Source organism: Tachysurus fulvidraco, chromosome 16 (assembly GCF_022655615.1).
Source record: "Tachysurus fulvidraco isolate hzauxx_2018 chromosome 16, HZAU_PFXX_2.0, whole genome shotgun sequence".
NCBI classification, from domain to species: Eukaryota; Metazoa; Chordata; class Actinopteri; order Siluriformes; family Bagridae; genus Tachysurus; species Tachysurus fulvidraco.
Genome location: NC_062533.1, coordinates 13,071,349 through 13,093,732, shown reverse-complemented (window position 1 = coordinate 13,093,732; position 22,384 = coordinate 13,071,349). Strand labels below are relative to the sequence as shown.

Sequence of the window (22,384 nt, the reverse complement as noted above, 5' to 3'; positions counted from 1 at the left end):
CGATTGAAGACGCAGCCACAAAATGGCGGAAACACAAGAAAGTGTGAGCCGTGTGGCTCGAAAAATGTGAATAAACAATGACTTTCGTCACGTTTATAAACATTTGTCATATGTGAAAACACTACGTTAAATTTAGCACGTTATCCGGTATGCTACTATCAGTGGATATTGTTTAATAGTTATGTTTCGGTTTAGTTAGCTAGTTTGCTAGCTTTGTTAGCCATACAGGAGTTCTTTTCCAGCTGGTTAAGTTGTTATGCTAGTAAACAAATTGTAGTGAGTCATTAAGTCATTTGTTAAAATGACACTTGAGTCATTTGTTAAAATGTTTGTTTCTTTTGTGACATTTGACTCCATGCGATGTAGCAAACTGAATCTTTAGGATCATACTCTTACACTGTTTATTATATAGATGGTAAATTGTTTTTAATTAGATTACAGTCTGTAGAGTTCCTGTGTATACTGAGATGCATACTGAAATTAATGGTAGTCATTGTTATTTAGAGAAGTGTGCCAAGAGTGTCCTTTAATTTCTCCACCCGTTGTTTTAGGTGTGAGAGATCTCAGTGTTCAGGATGACGTCCATCATCAAGTTGACTGCAGTGTCTGGGGTGCAGGAGGAGTCTGCTCTCTGTTACCTGTTACAGGTAGACGAGTTCCGCTTCCTGCTGGACTGTGGCTGGGATGAGAGCTTCTCCATGGACATCATAGATGCTATGAAAAGGTAATTAAGAAAAATCCTACCGTGAAACGTTTAAAAGTAAGTGCTGTGTAATCCCAGGTGTCTTCCTTGAGATTGGGATGTGGGTTCACTGGTTTCTATCAAAAATATGCCGTTAGGTGCATCGGCAACACTAAACTGCCCTAGGTGTAGGATAGACTCCAGATCCATCGTGTAACCCTGACGATGAGAAATCCAGCATAAAACCACTAGAGACAGGGACGTTGGATTAAGAGGTCCAGAAGGCAAAGCATTTGTACACTATTTTTTTAGCTGACACTCAGCTCAGCTAGCTTTTTACTTCCGTTGGAAGTGAGAGTTTGAATTCGTAATGGGGAGTGGTGGCTCAAGCAGCTGAGGCTTTGGGTTGTTGATCGGAAGATTAAGGTTCAAGCACTGCCAAGCTCTTAGTGTTGGGCCCTTGAGCAAGGCCCTTAACCCTCTCTGCTCAAGAGATGCTATATTGTGACTGAAACTGTGCTCAGACCCTAACCTCCAAAGTTGGGATATGCGAAGAAAGAATTTCACTGCGCTGTAATGTAAACGTGACAAACAAAGGCTTCTATCTATAACTCTGGGTCTGTCGGTTACAAAGTGGGGAAAACCATTGGCCTTTTTTTACAACAATATAGCCAGCTATAAATATTGATCATGACTTTAGCATGTATTTAGATTTACAGAAGAGAAAACTGTACCCATGAATAAAGAGACTTTACAGGATTACAAATTGAGGGGCTGTTTTCTCTGGTTTTTGTTTTGGAGATTGTCAATTCCGAGTTAGGACTTTTAGCTGAATGCAGCATAAATACTTACAATCAGCAAGTCAAATGGCATTATAGGTAATGTAGGAAACCGTTAAGAAAAGTGAAAAGAGCTCAACCTGAATGAACGAAAGACATTTTTCATCCGAAGAACATTAAGCAGTGGAGCACAGAGTCCTGTTTTTTTGCCCTGTTTGTATTTGATTCTGGTTTGTATGGCTGTTTCAGATATGTCCATCAGGTGGATGCAGTGCTTCTGTCTCATCCAGATCCACTTCATCTCGGCGCTTTGCCCTACGCTGTTGGCAAACTGGGTCTCAACTGTGCCATCTATGCCACTATCCCTGTGTATAAGATGGGTCAGATGTTCATGTATGATCTTTATCAGGTACGAACATGGATTTGTGTGTGGGAAGGGCAGAAAAAGGTCTAAACAAAAAGTGTAAATAAAATATGAACACACGCAGCACACCGAGTGTGTTGTTTCTGATGTAATGTCTCTCTCTCACAGTCTCGTCACAACACAGAGAATTTCGCCTTGTTCACGCTGGATGATGTTGACTCAGCTTTTGACAAGATCCTGCAGTTGAAATACTCGCAGATTGTGAATCTGAAAGGTAAAAGTCAAGGACCTTCGTGTTCCAAACATAGGTCAACACATTAAACTCATTTTTAATTCTTATTGTGTGTTTTATTTACAGCTTATTTATTTGCGTGACCAAAGAAACCTGCTAATAACTAGGAAATCAGTTAAAACTTGTGTAGTAGAGACTTGTATTTTAGAGAGTATAATTTTATTTATTTTAAATCACTAGCTGTCTGTGCTTCACAGACCACTATAAGAAACATGACACACAAGGGATGGTGGGTGAAGAGTGATCTGTATAGAACAACTCTGCAAGCAGGAGGACAAATTGCAAATGGAAATTCCTTCTATAGTTGTAGCCCAGTGTCTGTAATTCAATGAGAAATAAAGTAAATGTTCCTCACTCAAAAGTCATGAGAACAAGCAGTCTGACTTAGTCTACACATCTGTTTTATTTAACAGGTAAAGGACACGGCTTGTCCATCACCCCTCTCCCTGCGGGACACATGCTCGGTGGGACCATTTGGAAAATCGTAAAGGATGGAGAAGAGGAAATTATTTATGCTGTGGATTTCAACCACAAGAGAGAAATGTAAAACGTGTTAAATGTTTATTTTTTTATAATTTAGTTAATAATTAGTTTCCATAAGAAATTAACTGTTTTCTGCTCGATCTTGCAGTCACCTGAACGGCTGTTCCCTCGAGGCGGTTAGTCGTCCCTCACTTCTTATCACGGACTCCTTCAATGCCGCTTACGTTCAGCCTCGCAGGAAACAGCGTGATGAGCAGCTCCTAAGTAAGTTCTCACACCCTCTCAACATGCTATGTTCAAACAATACATTTTAATGTATTCTGCGTATAATTATTAAAGCTGACATGCATACCATATCAGCTATTAGTTTAGCATTAGACATTATTCACATTAGTCTGCTGTATATGGTGAGTCCCGGTGAATCTGTTCCTGTGAATGATCATATATCAGAATGAGGAAATTAAACAACAACAAAAAAAATATTGTGATTCGAGTTACAGTCTGCCTGTCAGAGCTGCTGGTATAAAAAAAATAAATAAAAATAATCATCCGAACATATTCAAGAATTTCAAAGTGCTGTGGTATAAAAACGTTTAAATATATACAGCATCATCTTCAGGTTGTGTTTACTGCAGCTCCTCTCAGGAAGTCTGCTCAGCACCACACCTTTATGTTCTCTCTCTTCCAGCGAACATCATGGAAACGCTGCGTAATGACGGCAATGTGCTGATCGCAGTGGATACCGCAGGCCGTGTGCTGGAGCTTGCTCAGCTACTGGATCAGATCTGGAGGACGAAGGACGCAGGACTGGGCGTCTACTCTCTCGCCTTGCTCAACAACGTCAGCTATAATGTGGTGGAATTCTCCAAGTCTCAGGTAATCAAGGACATGGGTGTTTAGAACTATCCTAGGGTTGTAGCTAAGGGCTGTGACTCGGGTAGATCCACACTAAAGTATATATTAATGAGACTGTCTGCAGTCTAATACTTTAGGAGCACCGTGGGGGGGGAGATCAGGTTTTCCTCTTGGAAAATTTACCCCTGCACTTTAAGCATATTCTGTCTAAAGGGATGTCCAGTGCAGATGCTTATTATAATCTACGGGGTCCAGTTGGGAAAATGGTTTTCACTAGTGCTGGGAGATTATACCATATGTCTAATTATTTATTTTTTCTTTTTTTCCTTTCCCTCCCCTAGGTGGAGTGGATGAGTGACAAGCTGATGCGATGCTTCGAAGACAAGCGCAACAACCCGTTCCAGTTCCGCCACCTGTCTTTGTGCCACAGTTTAGCAGATTTGGCACGAGTGCCGAGTCCCAAAGTGGTGCTGTGCAGCCAGCCTGATCTGGAGTCTGGGTTCTCACGTGAGCTTTTTATCCAGTGGTGCCAGGACTCCAAAAACTCCATCATCCTGACATATCGCACCACGCCAGGCACGCTGGCGCGCTACCTTATAGACCACCCTGGAGAGAAGATGATAGATTTAGAGGTAAACCTCCTACATTTTTATAGTAATATAATTCCCATGTTTAATAGCCAGTCAGTTAGCTTATAGTGTGTAATACACATCTTCTAAAGCCTCAGTTGTCATTAACCTAAGATTTCTTCCACCCAGATACCCCTTTTGTCCTCACAATGGCATAGTTTAGTCTTTGTCTTATTAATGTTTCTGTAGTTTCAGCCTCAGATCTTCTGTCCAGAGTGTCTGATGTCTTTTATATGCTTTTCTGGCCCAAGCTTCATAGTCTTGAAGATGGCGGTCTGATTTGCTCAATGCACATCCTAATGCTGATTTTCAAAGGAAGTACAAACAGAACTTTTGAGCAGTAGTTTACTGACCCTAAAGAGAATCTACCCAAAATGGCCAAACTAGCAATTACAAAAAAAGTTCTGCAATTATATGATCGCTAGGTGTCACTTCTTATATCACTGCTTTAATGTTTCTCTCTTCAGCAGGTTTGATTGCAACACAGTGTTGATTTCATTTTTGTTGTCCCTTTTTGTTTTGGCACCAGATTAAAAAAAGGATCAAGCTGGAAGGTAAGGAGTTGGAGGAGTATCTGGAGAAGGAGAAAATAAAGAAAGAAACTGCTAAAAAACTGGAACAAGCGAAAGAGTGAGTAGATCTATGGATCAGATTATTAACAGGTTATTAAACTTCATGCAACTGGAGCGCTGAAGAGCCGAATCCGTTAAGTACCAAGTTAGATTGTAAATTGTAAAGCTCCTTCTAACTGCTCAGGGTGGATGTGGACTCGAGTGATGAGAGTGATATGGAAGATGATTTGGAGCAGCCTGCAGTAGTGAAGAGCAAACATCACGATCTGATGATGAAAGGTGAAGGAGGGCGCAAAGGAAGCTTCTTCAAACAGGCCAAAAAATCATACCCCATGTTCCCTACTCATGAGGAGAGGATTAAATGGGATGAGTACGGAGAGATCATTAGGTCAGTTGCCGATTCAGATATATTGTTTTTTTTCTTCTTTGTTTTCTGAATAATAAATTTCAGCGCCATATTTGGTATGTGATCCTTCCAGACCTGAGGAGTTCCTGGTTCCTGAACTGCAGGCCACAGAGGAGGAGAAGAGTAAGCTGGAGTCAGGCCTGGCTAACGGAGATGAGCCAATGGAGCAGGACCTTTCGGATGTCCCCACTAAGTGCATATCTATTAAGGAGACACTAGAGATAAGGTTAGCATCCTTTTCCTGCCTGTCTTTATATTAAACCTAGTTTTCAAAGAAACGGGATGCCTCTAGTAGTGATACTATACTTTAGTCCAGAGGTTCCCAGAGGTTTACAGAGGTTCCCTCACCCCAGCATAGCTCCTCACCACTCACCCAACGATCACCATCATTGTTTTCTGTTCTGAAAACCTCAGGGGTTTTAAACACATTCTAGGTAACAGGCCACATTACAATAAGGTTAATGTCATGTGAGTTAGACCAAAAAAAAAGGATTAGCGTAGTTTCAAATAACACAAAAATATTTGTTCACACACGGCTGTGAACATGAGGCTGTAAGATCTTTATGCTTCTGTTCCCAGAGCTCGAGTCACTTACATAGACTACGAGGGACGTTCAGATGGAGATTCCATTAAGAAGATTATAAACCAAATGAAGCCCCGGCAGCTAGTTATTGTTCACGGACCTCCAGAGGCTAGTCAGGACCTGGCTGAGTCCTGTAAGGCCTTCAGCGGTAAAGATATCAAAGTGTATACACCCAAACTGCAGGAGACTGTGGACGCCACCAGCGAAACACACATCTACCAGGTAATCAGACGTTAACATACAAATTATTTCTGTACATGGTTAAGTTTTAATTACAGTACAGTAAATGTATACATTCAGGTCCACTCGAATAGGGACACCTACATACAGGGTCTGATTCAGCCAATCATGTGGCAGCAGCACAAAATAGAAAATTATTCAGGAAGAATTGTGATCTCTGACTTTGACTGTGTCAGTTGTGTTAGTGTCTGTTGGGATGGTTTTACTGCTGATCAAAAAAATGGCCGGATTTTATATTTCCCTGGGACTTGATGGTTGTTCAGTCTTTAACCGATGTTAATGTTTTTCTTTTGTGTAGGTGAGGCTAAAGGACTCTTTAGTCAGCTCTCTGCAGTTTTGCAAGGCCAAAGAAACAGAACTGGCTTGGATAGATGGCGTGCTGGACATGCGTGTGGTGAAGGTGGACACGGGTGTGCTTCTGGAGGACGGAGACACCAGGGACGATACAGAGGACGGAGAGATCACAATGGATGTGACCCCTGAAGTCATGGCTGAGAATAGCACTGTAGCAACGCAGCGGGCCATGAAGACACTGTTCGGAGAGGACGAGAAGGAGATCTCAGAGGAGAGCGATGTCATTCCTACACTGGAGCCACTGCCACTTACTGAGGTGAGTGAAGTGAGCATGCAGTGTGTTACACTGGATGATGGTCTGATGACCAGGGAGGGTGCAGAGGATATGAATATTCAGGTAGACGCAGTGAAATAATAAGGGAATATCAGACACGTGAGGCATTTATCAGAAAATGACGATTTAGCTTTCGGTCCATGTTTAACTCTGTTCCTGTGTAATACAAGACACAAGATGAATTTACACCTTACTTTGCTTGTCTGTGTGCATGTGTATTCACAGGCTCCAGGTCACCAGGCTGTGTTCATTAACGAGCCAAGGCTCTCGGACTTCAAGCAGGTTCTGCTGCGTGAGGGGATCCAGGCCGAGTTTGTGGGCGGAGTACTTGTCTGTAATAACATGGTGGCTGTGCGCAGGGTAAGACTCCTCCAACTCCTCCTCTTTCTCATTGTTCATTACCAGTGCTCATATGATCAGCTTGGCTTCTTTCATCAATGTGTCTGTACACTTCCTGTTAACAAGGGACTTTTTTTTTGGAGATTTAATATTTGTTCTCATTTGAAAAAGACCTCACTGATCTTTGACTTATCTTTTGTGCTCTCATATCCTTGTCTTTCTCTCTCTCATTCTTGTTCTCTGTCTTATGTATTGTTTGTATATTTTTCATTTACTGGACTGTTTGCTTACACTCTTTCTTTCTTTCTTTTTCTTTCTTTCTTTCACACAGACGGAAGCAGGACGAATTGGGATAGAGGGCTGCATGTGTGAGGATTACTTCAGGATTCGGGAGCTGCTGTATCAGCAGTATGCCGTGGTGTAGCACCGCTCTTCAGCTGTAATCTGCTTGACTGGGACCTACATGTCCTAAATTCTTTTTTGTAGTTTCTATGTTTATTTGTTGATTACCTGCACTGTTGCAGATGCTCTCCCTGAGTCTCTCAGTATGCACATGCTCACAAAGACATTGCAGATCTGTCCTGAACTCAGCAGGATGTTGAGAAAACATTTGATTATGGATGAATTCATTTGTATTTTTTTTTTTTTAATCCTTTTGTTTTCTGTTGATAAAATTGGTTTTCTGACATAAAAAAAAAGTTTTGTCCACGTTCATGAGATATTAGGGGTATGTGTGTGTACACTTTACTCAGTTTGGCGACATTTTGACACCAGATGGCGACATTTTCCCAATGTCATCATTTGACCCGTAGGTCATTGAGTAATTTAGAAACCTTATAGTCTCACTAAGCTGCACAAAACCATGAGCTCAGAACTGATTACATTACAGTTACAGAGTCACCACGCAATTTAAATTTACTGTTCAAACATTCAGGTAAACTAATTAATGAGCACCTAATTTTTCTGTAATGTTTGTCCATAAGAGTCAGTGAGAGCATCCTGTGTGCTTTTGCAAGTGGACTAGTATTCATTTTTGACTCGCTTGGAAGCCCAGCGTGGCAAACCTATGAAACGGCTTGAACTGAACTGCCATAGGCTGAAACTGTACTGTTTACTGTTTGAAAACTGAATTAAGCTCAGGCAAAGTGGTCAGCAGGACTTTCAACCTATACAGTCTCCAGCCACTTTTATAGAAACACCTTCTGATTGTTGGATTATTTGACCAAAAACAAATCGACTGAGCAGTAGTCAAACCTTAAAGTGACTGGGCTTTAACAGCACATTTGGTAGACTGAGCATGTGTTCTCCAGCACTGGATAGTTTTATCTTTCAAATTTTCAAAACTTCCATTTTGGTGATGCTTTGGTGATCCTGTTTCACCTGGACTCTCAGATATCTGTTACTAGCTGACAGTACTAGAACCTGCTTGGTGCCCATCTGCCTCAGGGTTCTGTGTGTTAAATGCTGAGACACTACAGTTGCAAAGTATGGTTATTTGAGACACTGTAGCCTTCCTGTCAGTCCAGCTTGACCTTTCTCAACAAGATGAGAATTACAACTGGCTAGATATAATTATTTTAAGAATTATACTTTCTGTGCAGGCTGGGACCCAATGGCTCATGGACGGGCACTGGTCCGTGGCCCGGTGGTTGGGGACCACTACCCTAGGAGATGGTGGAATGGAGATTTACAATGGATTATTTAGTTATTATTATTTTGACCACAATAATGTAAAAGTCTTGACATAATAATAGTTACACTTAAATCATGGTTGGACAGATGGACACCGAAAAAACAGACTTGCATATTAAATATTGTTGGTACCCAGATTTTCATATAATAATAATAATAATCATCATCATCATCACCATCATCATCTCTTTTAGTAGAAAGTGTAGCAAAAAAGACAAACTTAAAGAAAAACTTCAAATCAGGATTAGTCTTTTAACTTTAGACTGTTTAAATTGATTTAAAAGACAATAAAAGTCACATGCACATGAATTTACATTACAAATTTATGCCAGTCACTCAGATATAAATTCAATAAAAATGATAATAAAAACAAAGGTAGTTTTCAGTAAAAGTTCCACTGTTAGGACTGCATTAAGGGTTGCAGTGGGAAGGGTTTCAGAAAAGCTGGAATGGGCAGTTCGTCCAGACTTTTGAAAAATTCACGAGAAGGTAGTTGAGTCAGAGTTCTTTTCATAGCTAAGAGAAAGAGTGTCCCTGGAATTCTTCCAACCAGGTAGTTAAACGTCTCCTCTCCCAGAACATTGGACCAGTACTCTGGATCATTTTTCAGTGAGCTCTTCATTTTGAACTGCAGTTCAGGCATGAACATGAGCATCCTTTCCAGGCATAACATCTTGGCACGTGTGTTCTCTTTGGAGGCCTGTAGCTGTTCGAGAATGAGATCCAGCGGTGTCATACCATCTTTATTCTCAACTTGTGAAGCCCCACTTCCCAGTAACATTATGACAACATCTGGATGTAACAGCTCACATGCCAGATGGAGTGGAGTTCTGCCCTCGTCCACATGTTCGCATTCTCCTCGGTTCATGTAGGACCAAGAAGTCTCTTGAAGAATGAGAGCCATAATTTCCTTCCTGTTGTAGTGGACAGCCAAGGCCAAGTGTGGAGCAGATGAATGACTGCAGCAGGCATGCTCACCTGGTGTGGCAAAAGCACCATCTGAGAACTCATTCAGCAAGTATTGTGCGTAATCTCTGTGGTCGTGCACGATGGCATACATCAGTGCCTCAGATGGAGTGTATGTCCGTTGGTGGCTGCATTCTTCCCAGTGAAATATCTCCATGTTCCGCATGTCTTCCAACATCTGCACAGGTTCATGTTGCTTTACAGCTTGGTACAAAGTTAAGATCTTGTGTTCATCGCACGTGCCACCCATCTTGCCAGTCTACACCAGGTATTATGAGAACATACAGTATAGAAATCTTTTACATTCTAGAATTTAGATTTAGAACTTACGTTCATTCGTCACAAATACGTGCGCACGTCGCGTTTGCCTGTTTCCATGGTGACGCTAATTTAATTCATAAATACTAATTACGTTATTAATACCTACTATATACATAATACCTAATTACGGGATATGCTTGTGAAAGAACATGACATCAGTAGTCCTTTACAGGCATTCTGTCACTAACACAAAAATGATCAGGGTGATTATTATGATGTCGCTTATTGCGCATGCTCAGTAGCAACATTCTTTATACACGGAAGTGTCGCGTTTGCAGGTTGCTATGGCGACGGTATGCCGCCAAATTTAACGTACTATTTAATAACATCGTTTAAAGGATAGCGGAGCTAATGAGCAGCACGCCTACAAAAGGAATGGCTAATGTTAATTCAGAGGGAGTCACCGATATTAAAATAACTAACAACGAGGACATTCCTGAACACACATGGCCATATATGAGGGAGATGTTTGAAATAATTTTTAGGGTGGCTTCAGCCCCCTGTCTGCAATCTCAGCCACCTTAAAACTATAAGGATCATTTTTACTTTCATAAATAAACAATAAAAAAATACGTTAAAATGCAGGACATGTCGTCGATGGGAAAGAAAATTATTTATCAGTTTGATCCAAAAGCTATTTTTTTTTACTTTGCTTTTACACATGCGTGTGTTGTCTTTCAAAAGTGCGTCTTCATCTGTGCTTTATTTGAACGGAAAAGCACAGGTACGCGCAGCGTGCACGCGCAGTCAGAGCTGGAGGCGTTTATCTATAACGTTAATCGGCGGAAAGACGCAAAGACGGCAAACAAAAGCAGTGAAATTTCACTATTCTTATTACCAGAGTTGTCATATAATATATAATATAGAACTCTTCTTGTTTTAAATTCTCACTGAGGGCTAAAACCCCCTAAAGATGAAATCCTAGACCCGCCCCTGGTGTCAACCCAAAAAACACGAAGTGTTTAATTTAATTAACATTAATTTTGTCATTTGTAAAACATCACAATAATTTTGAGTTGTTTTCAAGGACAGCTGGAATCTCCCTACAGTTTGGGATATGGCCTTGGTGACACACACACACACACACACACACACACACACACACACACACACACACACACACACACACACACACACACACACACACACACATATATATATATATAAAACATGACGTCCAGTTGTGGTAGTAGTATCGGCGACTTTTTACTTAAGTACATGTCAGAGCCCATACTTCTTTACTTTAACTTGAGTAAAAGAGTGTAGTCACTACTTCTACTTTTACTGGAGTCTTTTCAAAAATGAGTATCTGTACTTCTACTTGAGTAAAGGATGTGTGTACTTTTGCCACCTCTGTTGATCAGACCCATTTAGAATGGATTTTTTTTTAAAAATTCATCTAACCCTTATTATTTTGTCCACAATAATGTAAATGTCTTGACGTAATAATGGTTACACTTTCATTGTTGGACAGATGGACACCAAAAAAAGACTTGCATATTAAATATTGTTGGTACCCAGATTTTAATAATAATAATAATAATAATAATAATAATAATAATAATAATAATAATAATAATAATAATAATAATAAACTCTCTTTTAGTAGATGGTGATTTAAAAAAGACAAACTTCAAGAAAAACGTCAAATCAGGATAAATGTCTTAACTTTAGACTGTTTAATATTGATTTAAAAGACAATAAAAGTCACATGCACATGAATTTAAAATACAAATTTATGCCAGTCACAGATATAAATTCAATAAAAATAATAATAAAAAACAAAAATATGTTTCAGTAAAAATTCCACTGTTAGGACTGTATTAAGGGCTCTGTGGGAGGGGTTTCAGAAATGCTGGAATGGGCAGTTCGTCCAGACTTTTGAAAAATTCACGAGAAGGTAGTTGAGTCAGAGTTCTTTTCATAGCTAAGAGAAAGAGTGTCCTTGGAATTCTTCCAACCAGGTAGTTAAACGTCTCCTCTCCCAGAACATTGGACCAGTACTCTGGATCATTTTTCAATGAGCTCTTCATTTTGAACCGCACCTCAGTCATGAACATGAGCATCCTTTCCAGGCATAACATCTTGGCACGTGTGTTCTCTTTGGAGGCCTGTAGCTGTTTGAGAATGAGATCCAGCGGTGTCATACCATCTTTATTCTCAGCTTGTGGTGAAGCCCCACTTGCCAGTAACAGTATGACAGCATCTGAGTGTAACAGCTCACATGCCAGATGGAGTGGATTTCTGCCCTCGTCCACGTGTTTGCATTCTCCTCTGTTCATGTTGGACCAAGAAGTCTCTTGAAGAATGAGAGCCATAATTTCCTTCCTGTTGTAGTGGACAGCCAAGGCTAAGTGTGGAGCAGATGAATGACTGCAGCAGGCATGCTCACCTGGTGTGGCAAGAGCACCATCTGAGAACTCATTCAGCAAGTATTGTGCGTAATCTCTGTGGTCGTGCACGATGGCATACATCAGTGCCTCAGATGGAGTGTATGTCCGTTGGTGGCTGCATTCTTCCCAGTGAAATATCTCCATGTTCCGCATGTCCTCCAACATCTGCACAGGTTCATGTTGCTTTACAGCTTGGTACAAAGTTAAGATCTTGCGTTCATAGCACGTGCCACCCATCTTGCCCAGTCTACACCAGGTATTATGAGAACATACAGACATTCTAGAATTTAGATTTAGAACTTACGTTCATTCGTCACAAATACGTGCGCACGTCGCGTTTGCCTGTTGCCGTGGTGACGCTATGCTACGCTACGCTAATTTCATTCATAAACAAAAATTACGCAGAGGTGGCAAACGTACACACATCCTTTACTCAAGTAGAAGTACAGATACTCATTTTTTAAAAGACTCCAGTAAAAGTAGAAGTAGTGACTACACTCTTTTACTCAAGATAAAGTAAAGAAGTATGGGCTCTGACATGTACTTAAGTAACAAGTCACCGATACTACCTGTTTAGTGTCATGCTGGTAACTGGACGTCATGTTTTATTTATACATATGTGTGTGTGTGTGTGTGTGTGTGTGTGTGTGTGTGTGTGTGTGTGTGTGTGTGTGTGTGTGTGTGTGTGTGTGTGTGTGTGTGTATTTACTTAAGTACATGTCAGAGCCCATACTTCTTTACTTTAACTTGAGTAAAAGAGTGTAGTCACTACTTCTACTTTTACTGGAGTCTTTTCAAAAATGAGTATCTGTACTTCTACTTGAGTAAAGGATGTATGTACTTTTGCCACCTCTGTTGATCAGACCCATTTAGAATGGATTTTTTAAAAATTCATCTAACCCTTATTATTTTGTCCACAATAATGTAAATGTTAAGATCTCGTGTTCATCGCACGTGCCATCCATCTTGCCAGTCTACACCAGGTATTATGAGAACATACAGTATAGAAATCTTTTACATTCTAGAATTTAGATTTAGAACTTACGTTCATTCGTCACAAATACGTGCGCACGTCGCGTTTGCCTGTTGCCGTGGTGACGCTATGCTACGCTACGCTAATTTAATTCATAAATACTAATTACGTTATTAATACATAGTATATACATAATACCTAATTACGGGATATGCTTGTGAAAGAACATGACATCAGTAGTCCTTTACAGGCATTCTGTCACTAACACAAAAATGATCAGGGTGATTATTATGATGTCGCTTATTGCGCATGCTCAGAAGCGACGTTCATTATACACGGAAGTGTCGCGTTTGCTGGTTGCTATGGCGACGCTTTGCCGCCAAATTTAACCTACTATTTAATAACATCGTTTCATGTGGTTCATTCCATTTAGAAGTCATCCAGAAAATTAACAAATGCATTTTTGATGTCTGAATGTGTAAAGTAAGAAATTAAATACATTCTAAGCAAAGATGTGAGCTGTAGGTTTTTTAGTTACTTTGATTATATTTGAAGTCAAATGAAGGATTCTGATTTAGATTAAGGAATGAAACAAAAATGATGATCTTAAATGTTTATAATGACACATTGCCTTTTGTTCAGTGATTAGAGCCACAACTTTGAACATGGCTATATGGCTGTGGTTAGATTGTGAATGTATTTTAGAAAATTCACAACAGAAATTTCATTCACTTCTGAACAACATTAGCATTTTAATTAAAATCAAAGGTAATGAAGGTCACAGGAAGCTGATTTGCAGTTCTGGACACCAGTTCTGGGAGAGAAGTTTTATCTAGTCATCAGAATTGCACAAGTAAAGGTGACTGAACTTTAATATATAATGCTGACAGTTTGTACTGTTACCAGATAGCTATTTAGTTTACACCGGAGATTTTTAGTATTTTGAAGTATTGTAACATTACATTCAACATTTTATTGTCTTCTTAACTCTGAGTAAAGGAATGACTTTATAGGAACTAAATGTTCTGATCTTTGTCTTGCGTTTGGGTTCCTCCCTAACACCTCCACACTGCTACTGATAGTATCATCTGGCCAACAATGAACCCAGCAGGACCCCAGGAGCTACAGTCCCTCCTTGACACTGTCCAAATCCTCTTCTGCACATGAACGCCAGCTCAAGGACATTGCCTCAGCCACAAACAAACTATTTCATCACATGAGCATGCTCACCATGGCCCAGGCCTCCTCGTCATTACTGATGCCACTGGCTCAGTCTCCCCTACCCATAATTGATCAGACCCATTTAGAATGGATTTTTTAAAATTCATGTAACCCTTATTTTGCCCACAATAACGTAAATGTCTTGACGTAATAATGGTTAAACTTAAATCATTGTTGGACAGATGGACACTGAAAAAAGACTTGCATATAAAATATTGTTGGAACCAAGATTTTCATATCATAATAATAACATAATAATAATCTCTTTTAGTAGTCAGTGTTGAAAAAAAGAAAAACTTCAGGAAAAACTTCAAATCAGGATGTTTAAAATTGATTTAAAAGACAATAAAAGGCAAATGCACATGAATTTACATTACAGATTTATTTATCACACAGATAAAAATTCAATAAAAATAATAAAAACAAAAGTATGTTTCAGTAAAAATTCCACTGTTAGGACTGTATTAAGGGCTCTGTGGGAGGGGTTTCAGAAAAGCTGGAATGGGCAGTTCGTCCAGACTTTTGAAAAATTCACGAAGAGGTAGTTGAGTCAGAGTTCTTTTCATAGCTAAGAGAAAGAGTGTCCTTGGAATTCTTCCAATCAGGTAGTTAAACGTCTCCTCTCCCAGAACATTGGACCAGTACTCTGGATCATTTTTCAGTGAGCTCTTCATTTTGAACCGCACCTCAGTCATGAACATGAGCATCCTTTCCAGGCATAACATCTTGGCACGTGTGTTCCATTTGGAGGCCCGTAGCTGTTCGAGAATGAGATCCAGCGGTGTCATACTATCTTTATTCTCAGCTTGTGGTGAAGCCCCACTTGCCAGTAACAGTATGACAGCATCTGAGTGTAACAGCTCACATGCCAGATGGAGTGGAGTTCTGCCCTCGTCCACGTGTTTGCATTCTCCTCGGTTCATGTAGGACCAAGAAGTCTCTTGAAGAATGAGAGCCATAATTTCCTTCCTGTTGTAGTGGACAGCCAAGGCTAAGTGTGGAGCAGATGAATGACTGCAGCAGGCATGCTCACCTGGTGTGGCAAGAGCACCATCTGAGAACTCATTCAGCAAGTATTGTGCGTAATCTCTGTGGTCGTGCACGATGGCATACATCAGTGCCTCAGATGGAGTGTATGTCCGTTGGTGGCTGCATTCTTCCCAGTGAAATATCTCCATGTTCCGCATGTCCTCCAACATCTGCACAGGTTCATGTTGCTTTACAGCTTGGTACAAAGTTAAGATCTTGTGTTCATCGCACGTGCCACCCATCTTGCCAGTCTACACCAGGTATTATGAGAACATACAGACATTCTAGAATTTAGATTTAGAACTTACGTTCATTCGTCACAAATACGTGCGCACGTCGCGTTTGCCTGTTGCCGTGGTGACGCTATGCTACGCTACGCTAATTTCATTCATAAACAAAAATTACGCAGAGGTGGCAAACGTACACACATCCTTTACTCAAGTAGAAGTACAGATACTCATTTTTTAAAAGACTCCAGTAAAAGTAGAAGTAGTGACTACACTCTTTTACTCAAGTTAAAGTAAAGTATGGGCTCTGACATGTACTTAAGTAAAAAGTCACCGATACTACCTGTTTAGTGTCATGCTGGTAACTGGACGTCGTTTTATTTATACATATGTGTGTGTGTGTGTGTGTGTGTGTGTGTGTGTGTGTGTGTGTGTGTGTGTGTGTATATTTACTTAAGTACATGTCAGAGCCCATACTTTACTTTAACTTGAGTAAAAGAGTGTAGTCACTACTTCTACTTTTACTGGAGTCTTTTCAAAAATGAGTATCTGTACTTCTACTTGAGTAAAGGATGTGTGTACTTTTGCCACCTCTGTTGATCAGACCCATTTAGAATGGATTTTTTAAAAATTCATCTAACCCTTATTATTTTGTCCACAATAATGTAAATGTTAAGATCTCGTGTTCATCGCACGTGCCATCCATCTTGCCAGTCTACACCAGGTATTATGAGAACATACAGTATAGAAATCTTTTACATTCTAGAATTTAGATTTAGAACTTACGTTCATTCGTCACAAATACGTGCGCACGTCGCGTTTGCCTGTTGCCGTGGTGACGCTATGCTACGCTACGCTAATTTAATTCATAAATACTAATTACGTTATTAATACATAGTATATACATAATACCTAATTACGGGATATGCTTGTGAAAGAACATGACATCAGTAGTCCTTTACAGGCATTCTGTCACTAACACAAAAATGATCAGGGTGATTATTATGATGTCGCTTATTGCGCATGCTCAGAAGCGACGTTCATTATACACGGAAGTGTCGCGTTTGCTGGTTGCTATGGCGACGCTTTGCCGCCAAATTTAACCTACTATTTAATAACATCGTTTCATGTGGTTCATTCCATTTAGAAGTCATCCAGAAAATGAACAAATGCATTTTTGATGTCTGAAGGTGTAAAGTAAGAAATTAAATACATTCTAAGCAAAGATGTGAGCTGTAGGTTTTTTAGTTACTTTGATTATATTTGAAGTCAAATGAAGGATTCTGATTTAGATTAAGGAATGAAACAAAAATGATGATCTTAAATGTTTATAATGACACATTGCCTTTTGTTCAGTGATTAGAGCCACAACTTTGAACATGGCTATATGGCTGTGGTTAGATTGTGAATGTATTTTAGAAAATTCACAACAGAAATTTCATTCACTTCTGAACAACATTAGCATTTTAATTAAAATCAAAGGTAATGAAGGTCACAGGAAGCTGATTTGCAGTTCTGGACACCAGTTCTGGGAGAGAAGTTTTATCTAGTCATCAGAATTGCACAAGTAAAGGTGACTGAACTTTAATATATAATGCTGACAGTTTGTACTGTTACCAGATAGCTATTTAGTTTACACAGGAGATTTTTAGTATTTTGAAGTATTGTAACATTACATTCAACATTTTATTGTCTTCTTAAGTCTGAGTAAAGGAATGACTTTATAGGAAGTAAATGTTCTGATCTTCCACAAAACTGAAATTATCACTAAGTTTAATTTGAAATAAGATTAGTGTTATCAGTAGTACTTTGGCTACCTGTAGCTTCCGTGCTTCTGTTATGAGGTTGGTGCTGTGACTTTGCCCTGTTTATGCCTCTGTCTCTTTGTTTCTTTTTCATCCTGTGTGGATTCACATCTGAACTGTGTCCTAGGTTGGATCATTATTATTAGTATTATTAAACTCTCTTTATTGGATTTTGCCCTGCGTTTGGGTTCCTCCCTAACACATCCACAGTGCTTACTGATAGTATCATCTGGCCAACAATGAACCCAGCAGGACCCCCGGAGCTACAGTCCCTCTTTGACACTGTCCTAATCCTCTTCTGCACATGCGTGCCAGCTCAAGGACATTGCCTCAGCCACAAACAAACTATTTCATCTCATGAGCATAATAAAAAAAGACATGCACTGAATAGGGACGGTAAAAGTGGGTGGGTCCAATATTATTGGTCTTAAAAAGTGGGTGGGTCCTGTCCCACCCACATAAAATGGTTCCGACACCAATGGGTCTCTATACAAACACAAAACTGACTTAAACACAAAGTAATTTTTAAACACTATTTTATTTAAGTCAGACCAGCACAAACTGAATATATCACAAGAATTTCTGAAATGAATAACAATACAAACTGAATAATATATTCAGAATAAAAAACTAAAATGGCTTATGTGTTAACTGAACAAGCATTAATTATCTCCAATGGAGCAGTTTGACAACAACATTGGAAAAGAAATAATGACACATTTGGAGCAGCAGTGAGGTGCACTGTCGGCGACTTCGGATCAGCCAATGTGAGCAAGAGAACTAAAGCAGAAATCCATTGCCATTATCTCTAGAAGATTCCCATTCTCTTATTTCCTAGCAGGTAGTGTTGAGTGAGGTATCAAATGTCATATACATGGTGTATATATACTGTACGCTCTGAAAGTACCGGAACAGCAAAGCCAGTTATTTTGTTTTTGGTGTACACTGAAAACATTTTGGTTTGAGAATTTTTAGCATTCATTTACTGATATTTACATCTAGACGTGTTACTTGAAACAACATTTCTCCAGGACCATGATGCTACATAAAATGACACAGCTTAGGACTTAAAGTAAGTTGTCCTAGCCACATAAAATGCATTGTGTGCAACCTAGTGCAAACAGAAAATACAAAACTGTACAGGACAAATGCATGAAATAGTGCTGATCAGTGTGCATTTTGTATATTAGACAATGTGCAAATTTAATTTGTTTTTTAAAGGAAGAAAAAACCCCAAGAAGAACAGAGAGCTGTCTACAGGAGAAAAGCGAGCCATTTGGATGCTGAAGAAAGAGAGAAAATCAATCAGGGCCATTAAACAAACATTGGGCATAGCCAGTGTAATGATATGGAATGTCCTCAATGAGTTAGAAACTATAGATGTACTAATAACCAGACCAGACCTACTTACTTATAGATGTATTACGAGATGCTTGAGATGAGCTAGGTTCCACTCTCAGGTAATATTGTTTTGGACGTTAGAGGTATTATCCTGTAAAGGCTTTTCTATAATCCACAATTATTCCCCCACATGCCCCTTCCTTCAAACAGTATTGCCACCCTAAAAGAAATTGTTAAACTTTTTTTTAACAATTTTTAACTTTTTTTTAAACAAACTTTCCAATTTATTTGGAAAATATGTCTGATAATGGTCACATGAAGTCATTATTTATTACATAGACTTATTGTTATAATTATTTATTACATAGAAACCTAATAATAACTAAAATCACCTTAACAACCTTGATCCAGGTCCATTGACCATCCAGGTTCTTTTGTCTTTCCCATGGTCAGACAAAAGAACCTGGATGGTCAATGGACCTGCATAATAAGGTAGTTGAACTTTATAAAGCAGGAAAAAGAATATAAATAGATATCTCAACACTTGAAAATGCTAGTCAGTACTGTTCAAACTCTAATAATGAGGTGGAAAATAAGAGGTTTTGTTGATACTAAGCCACGGTCAGTTGGATCAAGAAAGGTCTCACCCACTACTGCCAGAAGAATTGTACTGGATGCAAAGAAAAACCCACAAACAACTTAGAGAGAAATAAAGACTGCTCTGGAAAAAATGGTGGTGTTTAAAGGAGCACACTAAGGATGTACTTGAACATAAATGACCTTCATGGTTGAATTGCCAGGAGAAAGCCATTACTGTGCCTATGCCGCAAAAAGTCGCACCTTCGGTACGCCAGACAGCACCTAGACAAGCCTCAAGCTTCTGGAGTCATGTTGAGTGATGAGACCAAAATTAAACTTTATAGTCACAACCAAAATCATGTTTGGAGAGGAGTGGACAAGGCCTATGGCCTACGGCCTACGGTGAAACGTACACCATCCCAACTGTAAAGCGTGGTGATGGATCGCTTATGTTTTGGGGCTGTGTGAGCACCAGTGGCATAGGGAGGTTAGTAAAAACTGATGGCACGATGAATGCAGCATGTTATCAGAAAATACTGGTAAACAATTTGCATTCTACAGGAAAGCTGCACATGGGACACCCTTAAATGTTCCAACATGACAATGATCCAAAGCACAAGGCAAGGTTAACCCTCCAATGGCTAGAAAAAGGTGAAGGTTCTGGAGTGGCCATTACAACAACAAAAAAAAAAATACAGGAACTGGAGGCATTTTGCCAAGAAGGATGGGCAGCTATAACACCTGAGAGAATTAAGGACCTCATGCACAATTACTACAAAGACTGCATGCGATCATTGATGCTAAAGGGTGCAATAGACGATATTAAGAACTAAAAGTATGCAAACTTTTTAACAGGGATTATTTCCTTATTTTGTTTTTTGTTCTGTTTTGTTTGATTGTGCTATAAAAAAATCAATGAAATTGTTTTGCCTTCTCACTCATGTTTTCTTTAAAAGTGGTACAGATCTTGCAAATTCTCCTAAGGAATGCAAACTTTTGAACAAAACTGTTCCACTGTGTCTTTCCACTTCCTGTGACAGAGACATAAAATTCGGTTTGATGCAAGATCTGGGCTTTCATTTGGATAATTGACTAGGACAGCCAGAAACTGTCCATCAGCTAATCCTCTTAGCCTTCATAATGCTGACTGTGGAGCTGAGCTATAATGGAAGCAGCAGCTGTAGGCTCAAAATTGAGATACAACTATAGAAATCATGGATAGTGAGGTCACACTCACCAGATATTATGACAAGAAAGGTTTTGTTTACTGACAGTAACAGATTGTTCTCAGTTTGTGCTTAGCTCTGTTTTACGTTATGTCAAATTAGGCACATTGCACAATGCTATAAATTTATATGCTATAAACCTAATCACTCAGAGCATACTTATACCATATTCTGGACTGGGTGTACATTACTAAGGAGTGTAGTAGCAGCAAAAGAGTTAATATATTGACATTGTATGCTACATGCAATTTAAGTCTGTAGCTAAGAGTCAATGCATCTTCACTTAGTATTTGGGCCAGGTATATGCTGACCAAGTACTAATTGCTTGGGCAGCAAATGCAAGTACTGCTTTAGATCAGAGCAGAGCAATATACTGTTTGCTGACTGCTGGGTGAAGCAGTGTAAAGCAATTCAACTTTGCTGACCCATAATTGTGCATTAATATTACATATTAATACTACACTTAATATTTGGGTCTTGAATATCTGGATGGCACACAACCAGGACAGATTACACAAACAAACTAACAAACCAACCTGTTTGTGATTTACCTCAGAGTTTTGAGGTGGGGGAGCTGGGTTTGCCCAGATTCTCAGAAACGTTAACGTGTAAGAGTGCAGTCAGTGTATTTGATTCAACCTTACTCACCAAGCTTTAAGTAACTACTATCACTGACTTGAATCTTTGAAAGGTGTTGGATAAACCAGACTCTTCCTCTTTTGCTGCTAAGACCAAAGATAAATAAATGTTAATAAATGATAAATAAATGTCCTGGTATCCCTTCAAGATTTTTCCTCAGCTCCTGAATCACTGTTCTCTGCCCATTGTATAGTGGGCATCTGGCTGAGGTACAAAGGAATGAGTAGAGGCTATAGCACTGACCATTGGCACAAGACCAGATGTATTATAGATGCTAACAGCTCCATATTGTGTATATGTAGACCATCATGTGTACAGAAGAAGAAGTTGGCTGCAGATCTTATTTATTGTACTGTATATACTGCAGAATAAATCCCTATGTGACTTTGCTGGATGGTTTTTGTATATGTGAACACAAGGAGGTTTCCAGGTAACCCTGTTTGTTAGGAGGCATGAAGTAAAACTGCAAATGGTATTTCTTAAGGATAACTAACCTATTTTCTCCTTGTATATTGCGAATCATAGTTTTCCTCAAAGGTAGCAGATGAGCAGATCTCCGGGTGTTTGAGGTCAGAGCTTGATGTAATTCGTCTTCCTTGCCCGCTCATCCGAGCTCCTGCTTACTCAGAGCGATTTATTTTCCCTATGAAGCTTGTTGGGTTGGGGGAAATAAACTCAGAGGAATTCTCTGTCAGCACATAACATCTGCTTTTGTAGGAAATAAACTTTGCGGTCGGTCCTGATGAGCCTCTGTGGAAGACAAGATCAAAAGGTTATTCTTTCTCAGTTTTGTCTTTTATCTTTTATCTCTGTGGCTATCACCCCTCCTCCTCTTCTCAGACAGTGAATAAATGGAGCTATTTTAGTGTTACTTATGCCCAGCGCCCAATCCCTCGACAATGGTTGTTCACAGTCAGATATCTTCATGATGCATTAAGCCTATGTAGTAAAACATGTAATACTATAAATAATTTGTGCCAGTATTTGACCAGTACTTGCTTGCTCTCTCTCATTTTGTCCTCCAAACACAGTATACTATCGCATACCTCCATGCATCTGCCTTCCAGTGAAGAGATTTATGGAATTATCCCTGCAGAGAAGGACACATTAAAAACAAGGC

The 22,384-nt window shown here is 39.5% G+C and overlaps 4 protein-coding genes and 1 long non-coding RNA gene across 6 annotated transcripts; 2 read left to right on the top strand and 3 right to left on the bottom strand.

Moving 5' to 3' along the window:
• Positions 1-3: 3 nt before the first annotated feature.
• Positions 4-7,564, top strand: cpsf2 (cleavage and polyadenylation specific factor 2). Of its 2 annotated transcripts, none has more exons than XM_047801815.1 (15): positions 4-147; positions 552-724; positions 1,711-1,870; positions 1,994-2,099; positions 2,531-2,660; positions 2,749-2,864; positions 3,289-3,476; positions 3,797-4,087; positions 4,614-4,714; positions 4,841-5,044; positions 5,136-5,288; positions 5,642-5,867; positions 6,184-6,495; positions 6,739-6,873; positions 7,184-7,564. In XM_047801815.1, the coding sequence occupies exons 2-15, from the start codon at positions 576-578 to the stop codon at positions 7,274-7,276; spliced, it is 2,364 nt and encodes a 787-aa protein (XP_047657771.1). In that variant the 5' UTR covers positions 4-147; positions 552-575; the 3' UTR covers positions 7,277-7,564. The 2 variants fall into 2 exon arrangements, with proteins under 2 accessions (XP_047657771.1, XP_027021991.1); XM_027166190.2 differs by having other exon boundaries at positions 22-66.
• On the bottom strand, positions 7,329-9,816 carry LOC113655603 (ankyrin repeat domain-containing protein 9-like). Its single transcript, XM_027166196.2, has one exon. The coding sequence runs from the start codon at positions 9,758-9,760 to the stop codon at positions 8,945-8,947; it is 816 nt and encodes a 271-aa protein (XP_027021997.2). The 5' UTR covers positions 9,761-9,816; the 3' UTR covers positions 7,329-8,944.
• Positions 9,817-11,495: 1,679 nt separating this feature from the next.
• Positions 11,496-12,691, bottom strand: LOC113655604 (ankyrin repeat domain-containing protein 9-like). The gene has a single exon (XM_027166197.2). The coding sequence runs from the start codon at positions 12,501-12,503 to the stop codon at positions 11,655-11,657; it is 849 nt and encodes a 282-aa protein (XP_027021998.2). The 5' UTR covers positions 12,504-12,691; the 3' UTR covers positions 11,496-11,654.
• Positions 12,692-14,785: 2,094 nt separating this feature from the next.
• On the bottom strand, positions 14,786-15,901 carry LOC113655602 (ankyrin repeat domain-containing protein 9-like). The gene has a single exon (XM_047801381.1). It carries the CDS (start codon positions 15,687-15,689, stop codon positions 14,883-14,885), a length of 807 nt encoding a protein of 268 aa, XP_047657337.1. The 5' UTR covers positions 15,690-15,901; the 3' UTR covers positions 14,786-14,882.
• Positions 15,902-16,182: 281 nt separating this feature from the next.
• On the top strand, positions 16,183-20,323 carry LOC113655608. The gene is made up of 2 exons (XR_007138074.1): positions 16,183-17,247; positions 17,703-20,323. It is a non-coding gene; the product is annotated as an uncharacterized LOC113655608 (long non-coding RNA).
• The last annotated feature ends 2,061 nt before the right edge of the window (positions 20,324-22,384 follow it).

What these genes read in the sequence shown, in the direction of transcription:
- cpsf2 (XM_047801815.1), top strand. Translation starts at nt 576, where the DNA reads ATGACGTCCATCATCAAGTTGACTGCAGTGTCTGGGGTGCAGGAGGAG. An exon ending in TGGAATTCTCCAAGTCTCAG is followed by an intron (nt 3,477 to 3,796) that starts GTAATCAAGGAC and finishes TCCCTCCCCTAG; the next exon opens with GTGGAGTGGATGAGTGACAA. An exon ending in AAACTGGAACAAGCGAAAGA is followed by an intron (nt 4,715 to 4,840) that starts GTGAGTAGATCT and finishes CTAACTGCTCAG; the next exon opens with GGTGGATGTGGACTCGAGTG.
- LOC113655603 (XM_027166196.2), bottom strand. Translation starts at nt 9,760, where the DNA reads ATGGGTGGCACGTGCGATGAACACAAGATCTTAACTTTGTACCAAGCT.
- LOC113655602 (XM_047801381.1), bottom strand. Translation starts at nt 15,689, where the DNA reads ATGGGTGGCACGTGCGATGAACACAAGATCTTAACTTTGTACCAAGCT.
- LOC113655604 (XM_027166197.2), bottom strand. Translation starts at nt 12,503, where the DNA reads ATGTCTGTATGTTCTCATAATACCTGGTGTAGACTGGGCAAGATGGGT.